This window comes from Danio rerio, chromosome 3 (genome assembly GCF_049306965.1).
Source record: "Danio rerio strain Tuebingen ecotype United States chromosome 3, GRCz12tu, whole genome shotgun sequence".
Classification (NCBI taxonomy): domain Eukaryota; kingdom Metazoa; phylum Chordata; class Actinopteri; order Cypriniformes; family Danionidae; genus Danio; species Danio rerio.
Window position 1 is genome coordinate 4,710,001 of NC_133178.1, and position 12,589 is coordinate 4,722,589.

Consider the following 12,589-nt stretch of genomic DNA (forward strand, 5'->3'; position numbering starts at 1 on the left):
GTAAACTTACTCCTGCTGAACAAACTAAAATAAAATGCCTCACAAACATAAAAACTGCATTGCATTCATACACATATATTGACAGACGCTTTATGCCAGGGGTTTTCAAAGTGTGAGGCGCGCCTCCCCTGGGGGGCGCCAGAGCATGTCAGGGGAGGCGCGGGAAAAAATATTATATAATAAAAGTATAATTATTAAGTTTAATTATTATATGTATTTTTAATATATTTAAACGTTTTAATTAAACAAAGCTAAAAAAAATAAGAAAACCTTTTTTACCCAGAAGGCCATAGCTGTGAATTCGCTTCTGTTTGGCAAGCCCGCCAATACAGGTCTATGCCTGCTAATACAATGGATCAGTTTCTGAGACCCCCCGATTCAAAGCCTTCAAGTTCAGAGCTTAAACCCAAAAGACGACGATATGATGATCAGTATTTCAGTTTAGGATTTACGTGGACAGGACCAGCTGATGAACCACGACCCTTATGTGTGGTTTGCCAAGATATTTTGGCTAATGACAGCATGAGACCCGCTAAACTTCGGCGAAACCTTGAAACTAAGCATGATGAGGTAGCAGGAAAACCTCCAGAATTTTTTGTGTGCGTGTGTGTGCGCGTGTGCACGCGTGTGTTTGGGAGGAGGGGGCGCCAATGGATAAGTAGTGTCAAAAGGGAGGCCCACTGTCTTAGACTTTGAAAAACCCTGCTTTATGCAAAGTAAATGCTTTGAGGCAGTTAAACTCCCCACATGGTCACTAGAAAATGGACAAAAATGGCCATATTGTGCTGCAAACTTGTAACAGTCATATAAAAGTCAATAGTAATGACTTTAGTCATTCTGCCCAGCCCTAAACTGACTGCCCCCCCCACGCCCGCACTTTATGGTTTACACATCATTGCTTGCATGAACTTTTATTTTTTATTTATTTGTTTGTTTGTCATCACAATTACACAGGACAACCAAATGCATTTAAGTGTTTTAGCAAAGTTGATTATCCTTAACACCTGTCCACAGGAGGCTTGACAAAATGACAAAATGAAAATACAATACCTACATACACAACATTATAATCTTTACACATAATTACTGAAGAAAAAAGCAAAGGCGACATGATCCAACAAACTAACAGTAGACTATTTGTGCAAACACTGCTGTTTTGCAGCTACTAAAAACTAATAGACAATCTATTTTTATGACAAATTCAAAGTCTTTCGATATACTTGAGTTTTTTTTTTCCTTTCAGTAAATCAGTCTATTAAAAGAAGATTAAATTGTTTTTGGCGTATTTCTATATCCATCTATACACTCACCGGCCATTTTATTAGGTACACCTTACTAGTACCAGGTTGGATCCACAACAAGCTTCTGGAAATATTCCTCATAGATTTTGCTCCATATTGACATGATAGCATCACACAGTTGCTGCAGATTGGTCGGCTGCACATCCATGATGCCTATCTGCCGTTCCACCACATCCCAAAGGTGCACTATTGGATTGAGATCTGGTGACTGTGGAGGCCATTTGAGTACAGTGAACTCATTATCATGTTCAAGAAACCAGTCTGAGATGATTCACACTGTATGATATGTTGTGTTATCCTGTTGGAAGTAGCCAACAGAAGACGAGTACACAGTGGTCATAAAGGGATGGACATGGTCAGCAACAATACTCAGGTAGGCTGTGGTGTTGACACGATGCTCAATTGGTACTAATGAGCCCAAAGTGTGCCAAGATAATATCCCCCACACCATTACACCACCACCAGCCTGAACTGCTGATACAAGGCAGGATGGATCCATGCTTTCATGTTGTTGATGCCAAATTCTGACCCAACCGTCCGAATGTGGCAGCAGAAATGGAGACTCATCAGAGCAGGCAACGTTTCTCCAATCTTCTATTGTCCAGTTTTGGTGAGTCTGTGTGAATTGTAGCCTCAGTTTCCTGTTCTTAGCTGACAGGAGTGGCACCCGGTGTGATCTTCTGCTGCTGTAGCCCATTCGCCTCAAGGTTGGACGTGTTGTGTGTTCAGAGATGCTCTTCTGCAGAGCTCGGTTGTAACGAGTGCTTATTTGAGTTACTGTTGCCTTTCTATCAGCTGGAACCAGTCTGGCCATTCTCCTCTGACCTCAACAAGGCATTTGCGCCCACAGAACTGCCGCTCACTGGATATTTTCCCTTTTTCTGACCATTCTCTGTAGCGATAATCATGCATGAAAATCTTAGTAGATCAGCAGTTTCTGAAATACTCAGACCAACAACCATGCCACATTTAAAGTCACTTAAATCCCCTTTCTTTCCCATTCTGATGCTCGGTTTGAACTGCAGCAGATTGTCTTGACAATGTCTACACGTGCTAGTTGCTGCCAGGTGGTTGGCTGATTAGAAATTTGCATTGATGAGCGGTTGGATAGGCATACCTAATAAAGTGGCCGCCAAGTGTGCACATATAGCTTCAACAAGGGATATATGCAATGAAAAACACACCAGTTTAAAAACAGCACTGCTTAACTGCACATAAAGACGGATGCTTTAATCAAAAATGACTCCATCTGTTATAAATGACCACACGGGGACCAGAAAAATGGACAAAAACCGCCTGTATTGTGATGCAAACCGTCAAATAAAATCACTTTGGTCATCCTGCCCTGCCCTAAACTGACACACACACACAGCTGACCCTCATCTGTCCACATACCAGCAGCAGATTCCAGTGTGTGTGTGTGTGTGTGTGTGTGTGTGTGTGTGTGTGTGTGTTGATTGAGCACACATGTCTCCTCATTAAAGCGGCTGCAGGACGAGCTCAGATTGATGTGGTGAAGGGAAGCCCCTGATCAATGCTATTGAAAAGCCCAGCACAGCTCTGGGGTCCATCTGACGCCCGCCGGCAGCTGTCAGGGTCACCGCTGAAAAACACTCACACACACACACTCGTACATCTCCTGACAAAGAAACCCACGGCCTGCTGGAGATTAGAAACACGACCAGCAGCGCGAGCAATGGACTGGTTAAAACTGCTAATGCTTTAACCAGACTAGATCAGATCAGGGGCTTTACTATTAGAGGAGGAGGAGGAGAAGGCCGATGGCTGAGACCCCACCCAAACCACACAGGACACACACACACACGCTCACAGCATGGCATTAAAACCCTTCCTCAAGAAGACGCATGCAGAAAACCCATCAAGTGACAAACACACACACACATATACACACACACATACACACACAGACAGACGTCTGCTCAAGGCTTGACCTACATTCTGATTGAGTGGAAACCCTTAAGAATTAAATCTGTGGTGGGAAATGTGTGTGTATTTGTAAATGGAGGACATAATAGGTGGCAACATGTTGCATTAAGAGCAATCACTCTCAACCTGGAGACAATAGCACACACACACACACACACACACACACACACACACACACACACACGTCAAGCTGAAATGCATTGCAATATAATAAATATCTACATAATAATAACAATAAATATATATATTTTGCATCTCCATCAGTGAGCTCAGATCATTTCCGAGCAGGAGTTGCAGTGAGTGCTTTCTGGCCAGACCTTCCACTGACTGCTTGGACTGAATTCAATGCATCTGTTCCAAGACCAGTATCAGAAACCTTTTAAGGACAATGGAGCGTGTATTTTGTTAATGGAGGCCAGAGCTGGAGGATATTTGCCGAGCATACAGTCAGATGACTGGGATTAATCAACTGATCATGCACAGAATGACCAATTCATGCAAATTTAGCTAAAACAATGCTAAGTTTAAAGCTAATTAAAGGTGATGATGATGATGATGAAGAATGGCAGCCTGCCAGCCTCATTAGTGTCTGCTGGGTGAAGTTTGAGCACTGATGTATGTAGATGTGTAGATATAACGAGCTGTGGTCAACCTTAGAGCTGAATAAAAGGGTGGATGAGCCTTCACGAGCAGGAGGAAGAGGATGATGATGATGATGGAGGATGATTCAGATTAAACGCACTCGCCGAATCAATCCAAATCCAATTAAATGCTCGCATTGTGGTGGATAAGCCATGATAAGTCATGTATTGGAGGATGAATCCATCCATCAGGCCACCATCATCATCATCATCTTCACCTCCAGCTCTTCTTTTGTCTGGCGGATGGACGCTGTAAAAGGCGTAAAACTCATTTACCTCGAGCTGTTTTTGGCACCTGGCTCCATGCCTTGGAAAGTGGTCGTCGTAGTCATGTTGAGCGGGTGGTGTTGCTCGCTAAAGCGCGTTAGAAACCCTTCGGCTGGACTGAATTGGTGTAAGTCCTTTATCCCGCATGGACTCCGCCCGGACCAGCTGAAATCCGAGCGCAGCGGAGCGGCCCTTTTAGACCAGCCCACGAAGCCCCGCCTAACAGCGCAACGCGCTTGCTGATTGGACAAAAGAGAGCAATCGCCGGCGTCTGATTGGAGGATCTGCCCGTCAGTCAGTTGATAGACTACTTGGGGTTTATGTGATGTCGTTTACTGCATAATCATCCATAGGCTTTTGGTGTTATAATATACGCGAGTTCTTTAATCAAATACTTTATTTAGTGTCAACAAGGACAAGGAATATATATATTCAAGTATAATATAATAATTTGAAGTGAAACCATGTGATATTTATACTTTTTTTATTATTATTAATCATTAACCAAGTCCTAATATTGTTTGCGTGTTATCCGTTATATACATTTGAATAGTTTAACATAAACCATATTGTCATGACAAATTCAAGGTAAAAACTGTGCAATAAAACACTACAAACAACTATTACAGTAATATATATTACTGTAAATATTGTTTGTAGTGTTTTACTGCATAGATGTTACCCAATTTCAAACTGAAAGGACTCTAAATTTATAATTTCAGAATTATAGTCGTTTAAGTTTGATATTTGAGTAAATGTTTGAAAAAATCTGATCAAACTGTCCATTAAAAATGAAATATAATATTAGTATTACGAATATAACGTTATTGAAGTACATTTAGACTGATAAAGTCTGTTATCACTAAAGTTAAAGATGAATATTTTCTAATAAATCTGTTTATTTTACTAGCAATTATTTTATACACAAATGCAAATTTTTGTCTGTAAATCCCCTTTTTCTTATTTTTTTTTAAAGATTTGAAATATTATTTAAATACCATCTCTATCTCCAGCAATGTCAAAGCTTTAAAATCAGTGACACTATGTGAATCTTACAGTATGGTCTCTTTTGTAATACCCGGAGGACTGTTTTGTACGTAAACATCACTGTGACCTTGCTTTAAGACAGATTAAAAGTGATTTCTGTCATTCATAGTCCCCCTGGCATAATCTTTTGTTTCTCTTTTTGTTTTGTTCTGTTGTATACTTTTGTTGTTATGGGATTTGTACCTTTTCTGTAGATTTTTGTATTCTTCGTGAACGTTCCAATTAAAAATAAAACAAATCTGTTATCATTAAAGAAACTGATGCACATGCAACATATATTGTCATTATGACTCTTAACTTAAACACCTTAAACAGTTTAAGAGCAAACTAAAAGCTTTTCATGGCCTGCAGAAACCCTAATTACTCTAAAACGGTATCTAAGATCTTCAGACTAATTTTTAATTCAGACACTTTACATCAAACTACAAAGAATTTGAATTAAGTGAAATTATACGTGCATATTTGAATCATTTCATTTACATTTAATTACTATAATTGTGTTTTGTGTGTGATAAAATTGTGAATAATTGCTCAAATTAAAAAGATGCTACTAAAACAACTGTGTGTGTCATTCAGTGCAGTGACTAAAACACATCTGCGGTTTGACATGAAGTCTATTTTATGAGACTTAAAAGACAATTTATTAGACTTTTATTAATTGTAAGACTTATAAGACAAATTCAAGGCAACATTATTGGAATAAAAAAATTACAATTATATATATATATATATAACAATTATCTCATTCCTGAGACGGGAAAACACGGCTGTGAAAATGGCTCTGGATCATATTGATTTGGAATCTCACTGCTGCACCAACTGCCACAAACTTTTACAAAAGATTGCAGTTCTTGAAACAAAGTTACTTGCGATCCAACCAGAACTGCCGAATTACACAGGACCGGTTCATCGTGGAGCCTCACAGCATTCAGCCGGTAAGCCCTATAAATCTACTCCAGCTACTGTTTTGAGAACAGAAAAACAGATTGAAACTGTTGAAAATCAGCGTGAACTATGGCATAAACAAGGTGCGAGACCAAAGGGTACTCGTGGGGTCAGATCACGAAGGTCAAACGCTGCTGCATTAGCGTTCTCTACCCCAAATACAGCTCGGACTCAAATACAGCTTCAGAACAGATATGAAGTTTTGAGTAATATGGGTGAAGATTCCCCAAATGCAGTCAGACAGAGATCGCATGACTCAGCAATTAACTTTGCTCTGAACAGAGGCTCAAGGCCGACTAGACAGCGGCATTCTGCTCCGATCGCAACAGAGATAAGAACATTGATTGTTGGAGATTCAATAATCAAAAATTTTAGGAGCAGAGATACCATGACATACTGCTTTCCTCATGCTACAGTTTCTGATATAAATAAAGAACTTGAGAACATATTAAGGAAACATGAGACTGCAAAACGGATTATCATCCATGTGGGGAAGAATGATATTCGGAAGGAGCAGTCAGAACTGCTCAAGAGAGATTTCTGTGAGCTCTTGGAAACAGTTGAAAGATTGAAAATTCAGCCGTTCATCAGTGGACCACTCCCTGCAAGAGGGACAAATATGTTTTCAAGGCTCCTTGGTCTAAATGCATGGCTGCAGAAAACATGTAACATGAAAAGACTGAATTTCATCGACAACTTCAATCTCTTCTGGAACCAAAGACAGCTGTTTATATCAGACGGCCTTCATCCAAACAAGCTAGGTGCAAAAGTGCTGAAAGACAACATCCTCTTCTCCCTCCATCATCCATCAGCTGTGTATGCCACTGAACTGAATGACACACACACACCTAGCAAATGTCCGGATGATCACAGGAATTCAAATCAGCTCCTGAGTGGACTTGTGGCTGACGCATCCTACAAGGACAGAGATAACACCACGCAGCCACAACAACCGCCGATAACGGACAAACTGCTGTCTGCACCCTGCACACTGAGCTCAACACAGGCAGACTGTGATGCATCAGAACAGCATCAAGTCTCAGCACTCATTGATGATCCCCAGGAAAACAGCCAGGTAAACATATCTCAGCAGCCAGAAACCCCAGACCCACAGCCTCTGTCACCGGACACGTTCTCATTGTCATCTTGCTCGCCTCTCTTGGATTTTTCAAAAAAGATGGAGGAACTGGTGTGTGCTGGAACTAAACTCTCACACTCCATTGCTGCTAGCCCCCAGTTAGCAACCAAAAGTCAGCAAGCCACACGCCCATCTCTAAGCCCACCTCGCCCTACACCTAGGAAAGGCCTCAGGTCTTTGCGACAGCGCCAGGTCCCAAAAAACACCTCATCTTTAGCTGGTGAACTTAAAAACTGCCATTGATGTGTCTCGGGGGCCTGCTTAGGTAACAGTGTCTTTATCAGATGTTTACAGAACAAGCAGGAACCCAGTGTGTCTGTAGCTTTCTCTACGCAGATATGTGTCTTATTACGTGACAGAAAACCAAAGACTCTTTCAGACCGTATAGCAAATCATTCAAATCTGGTGTCTATTAAATGTATATCTGAGACTTCTGTAGTGAAAACGACTAAAACTGTTAAGTTAGCACTTCTAAACATCAGATCACTCAACAATAAGTCACTTTTAGTCAATGATTTTATCAACACAAATTGCCTTGATTTTATGCTTTTAAATGAAACTTGGCTAGATGACAGTTGTAGCGCAGCAGTTCTGAATGAAGCAGCTCCTTTAAACTTTGACTTTTTGAGTGTTTGCAGAGTTAATAGGAGAGGTGGAGGCATCGCTGCCCTGTTTAAAGATGTGTATGAATGTAAACAAGTGTCATTTGGTGACTATCTGTCTTTTGAATATCTGAGTATAGCACTAAAAGGGTCTCCACGCATCTTACTAATCATTATCTACAGACCTCCAAAATATTCTCCAGCTTTTATTGAGGATTTTACAGAGCTGTTATCAATAGTAACATCTGAATATGATTATTTTAGTATTGCTGGGGATTTTAATATTCACATTGATAATCCAGAAATCAATGCTGTAAAAGAACTGATGACTGTTTTTAACACTTTTGATCTGACTCAGCATGTTCAAGGACCCACACACAATCGTGGACACACTCTTGATCTACTTATAACTAAGGGTTTACACATTTCATCGACTGTTGCTAAGGATGTGGCACTATCTGATCATTTCTGTATTTTCTTTGATATATTGATCACTCCAGCTATTAAAGACAGATCTGTCTCTGTCAGAAAGAGATGCATAAATGAGAACACTAGTGAGCAGTTTATGAAGGCCATATCGCTGGCACCAAGTATATCTGCAGACTCTGTTGATTCTCTCCTTGATTTGTTTAATTCTAAAATTGAAAATGTAATAAATGACATCGCTCCTGTTAAAGTTAGGAAGAGAACTGGCAAAGAGAGAGTCCCTTGGAGAAACTCAAGAGCAGTCCAAATGAAGAAAAGACAATGCAGGAAAGCTGAGCGTATGTGGAGAAAGACGAAACTAGTAGTCCATTATAATATCTATAAAGACCGTCTTCAGGCTTTTAATGTGGAACTAAAAACTGCTAGACAGACTTTCTTTTCAAACCTTATAAACAACAATGTAAATAATGCTCGCACACTCTTTGCAACAGTAGAGAGGCTCACAAACCCCCCCAGTCGGATTCCCAGTGAGCTACTCTCTGTAAGCAAATGTAATGAATTTGCTAATTTCTTTACTGATAAAATCAATAATATCAGAAAGGCAATCAGCTCATCCAATCAGCCAAGTTGTGTCGATATCAAACAAGCTCAACCACAACTTGAGAAGTCAGACATTATGTCTGATTTCATGGCAATTAACGGTAAAATCTTAGAAGAGATGGTGCAAATTATAAAAACATCAACCTGCAGTCTTGACACGCTCCCCACATCATTCTTCAAAACGGTGTTTACCTGTTTAGAAATGGATCTCCTAAAAGTGGTAAATGCTTCACTTCTATCAGGGATTTTTCCAAACTCACTTAAAACTGCAGTTGTTAAACCCCTCTTGAAGAAGAGCAATCTGGATAACACCCTATTGAACAATTACAGGCCAATCTCAAATCTCCCTTTCATTGGCAAAATCATTGAAAAAGTTGTTTTTAACCAGGTTAACAAGTTCTTAAACTTCAGGGGGTGTTTAGACAATTTTCAATCTGGTTTCAGAGCACATCACAGTACAGAGAGCGCTCTTATAAAGATAATCAATGATATACGTCTAAACACAGATTCAGGTAAAATAACAGTGCTGGTATTGTTGGATCTCAGTGCTGCATTTGACACTGTCGATCACAGCATACTTCTGGATAGGCTGGAAAACTGGGTTGGGCTGTCTGGGACAGTCCTCAAATGGTTCAGATCTTACCTTGAAGGGAGAGGTTACTATGTCAGTATAGGTGATCATAGGTCGAGGTGGACACCCATGACATGTGGAGTCCCACAAGGCTCGATTCTGGCACCTCTCCTGTTCAACCTTTACATGCTCCCTCTGAGCCAAATAATGAGAAAGAATCAAATCTCCTACCACAGCTATGCTGATGACACTCAGATCTACCTAGCCTTAGTGCCTAATGACTACAGCCCCATTGACACCCTCTGCCAATGTATTGATGAAATTAAAAATTGGATGTGCCAAAACTTTCTTCAGTTAAACAAAGAGAAAACTGAAGTCATTGCGTTTGGGAACAGAGATGAGGTTCTCAAGGTGAATGCGTACCTTGGCTCTAAAGGTCAAACGACAAAAAATAAGGTCAAGAATCTTGGTGTGACGCTGGAGTCAGATCTGAGTTTCAACAGTCATGTCAAAGCAGTCAGTAAATCAGCATACTATCATCTCAAAAACATAGCAAGAATCAGATGCTTTGTTTCTAGTGAAGACTTAGAGAAACTTGTTCATGCTTTTATCAGCAGCAGGGTGGATTACTGTAATGGACTCCTCACTGGTCTTCCCAAAAAGACAGTCAGACAGTTGCAGCTCATCCAGAATGCTGCAGCCAGAATTCTGACCAGAAGCAGAAAATCAGAGCACATCACACCTGTCCTCAGGTCTCTACACTGGCTGCCAGTTACATTCAGAATAGATTTTAAAGTATTATTACTGGTCTATAAATCACTAAATGGCCAAGGACCTCAATACATTACAGATATGCTCACTGAATACAAACCTAACAGATCACTCAGATCTTTAGGATCATATAAACTAGAAGTTCCAAGAGTTCAGTCTAAGCAGGGTGAATCTGCCTTCAGCCACTACGCCCCTTGCTGCTGGAATCAGCTTCCAGAAATGATCAGATGTGCTCCAACATTAGGCACATTCAAATCAAGACTGAAAACACATCTGTTTAGCTGTGCCTTTACTGAATGAGCACTGTGCTGCGTCCGACAGATCGCACTATTATGTTTTTCGTTTTCTTTTTCATTCTTTTATAACCTATTTTAACTCATTTTAATTTGTTTTTATCTGTTTTTAATATTTTTTATTGTCTGCATTTTATTTTCCTAAACTTGTCTTTTTTATTCCTGTTTATGTAAAGCACTTTGAATTGCCACTGTGTATGAAATGTGCTATATAAATAAACTTGCCTTGCCTTGCCTTATATATATATATATATATATATATATATATATATATATATATATATATATATATATATATATATATATATATATATATATGAGCAATATCACACGAGTAGTAGTGCGATATGGCTGTATATCAGCACTGGTGGGAGGCGTGGGAGGCTACGCGTGTGATATTGCGTTTATACAACAGTTTGACGACATAATTGTGTATATAAAAACAAAATCAAATATGGAGAGTCTCATAAACCCTGCATAAAGCGTGCATCTTTTAAACTTTAGATCTGTAGTGTCTGCTCTTTGCTGGCTGTATGTGGGTGGAGTAATACACAAAAGGTAAAGAGGCTGTAGGAGTTCTGATATTGCAGAATATCGCACGGCTATCAGCCAGATCAGATTTGAGAACCAGACAGAACTGTTGTATAAATATATATATATATATATATATATATATATATATATATATATATATATATATATATATATATATAATTAAAAAATTAGAGAACAGATGAGAATGAGAACTTGAGGTTCTGGTCTCCCAACATCCCCATATCATAAATTGCTTTATCACTCATGTCTCCTCTCCACCAATCAGTTGGTGTGGTTTAAATCATATGCGCATATTTTACATATTATTAATATAATTGTGTTATACATGAAATTTTGAATTGCTAAAACTATTCATTTTCTTTGTCCCTTTATTAACCTGGGGTTGCCACAGGGAAATGTTTTACGCAACGGATGCCCTTTCAGCTGCAACCCATCAATGGGAAACAATCGTACACACTCGTTCACATTCATACACTAAGGACAATTTAGCTTACCCAATTCACATATAGCGCATGTTTTGGGGGGAAAAACCGGAGCACTCAGAGGAAACCCACACCAACATGGGGGAGAACATGCAAACTCCACACAGAAATGCCAACTGGCCCAGCCGATGCTCGAACCAGAGACCTTCTTGCTGTGAGGTGATAGTGCTACCCACTGCGCCACCGTGACGCCACAGCTAAAATTATGCAAATAAAAAAAAGAGGCTGCAGAAACAACTCAAAGATGAATTATATAGCAATTAATAGTCTTTTTAAATTTTTATATTTAAATGTTTATTTTCCTATAAAACTGTGAAACTAAAATAAGAGTAAACTGTAAAAAATGTAAATATTGCAAACGTTCTGTCTGGAAAACAGTGGATCATTTGTTTATTATGAATATCATGGGATTTAGGTACGTTTAAGTACATTCAGATCTAAAAATTCTAATTAAGTATAATTATATGCGCATGTTTTACATATAATTAATATAATTGTGCTATAAGTGTGATGTAATTTTAAATAATCCCCTCGATCTATTTTCAAGACAAACGCATGGCAGCATCTTTGCAATAAATAATTATTTATATATAGTGATTATTATTGAGTCTTTTGCTTCATATATAATAAATGTTTATTAAAATCTGCCTTTAATGTTTTCCTCTACAAAACTGTCCATTTAAACTGTCAAATAAAAGTAAATGGTAAAAAGTTTTGTAATATTGTAAAAAAAATATTTGGTGCATGTTTCTAGCTTTAAAAACAACAAGACATCTTTTATTTATTATGAATATCATGGCATTTAAGTATGTTTATATAGATATAATTGTACCGAAAACAAATCCTTCAGCCGGCAGCTAGCTCTCTTCAACTCTCACATGTTCGTCCACTGAAGCTAAGCAGGGCTGCGCCTGGGTAGTACCTGGATGGGAGACCACATAAAGAAAGCTAGTTTGCTGCCGGAAGTGGTGTTAGTGGGACCAGCAGGGGGTGCTCAACCTGT

At 39.2% G+C, this 12,589-nt stretch overlaps 2 protein-coding genes across 3 annotated transcripts in view; one reads left to right on the plus strand and one right to left on the minus strand.

Annotated features, from left to right (window-relative positions):
* The window catches only part of jpt1b (Jupiter microtubule associated homolog 1b), a 35,170-nt gene extending 30,840 nt beyond the window's left edge, over positions 1 to 4,330 (minus strand). The window contains exon 1 of one of the 2 annotated variants that reach the window (XM_005163709.6): positions 4,166 to 4,330. In XM_005163709.6, the coding sequence (XP_005163766.2) occupies positions 4,166 to 4,221 (56 nt within the window). In that variant the 5' untranslated portion in view covers positions 4,222 to 4,330. 2 annotated transcript variants of the gene reach the window in all.
* Positions 1 to 12,589, plus strand: part of LOC141381111 (zinc-binding protein A33-like) — a 397,850-nt gene that overhangs the window by 110,193 nt on the left and 275,068 nt on the right. The gene's annotated exons all lie outside the window — the stretch shown is intronic.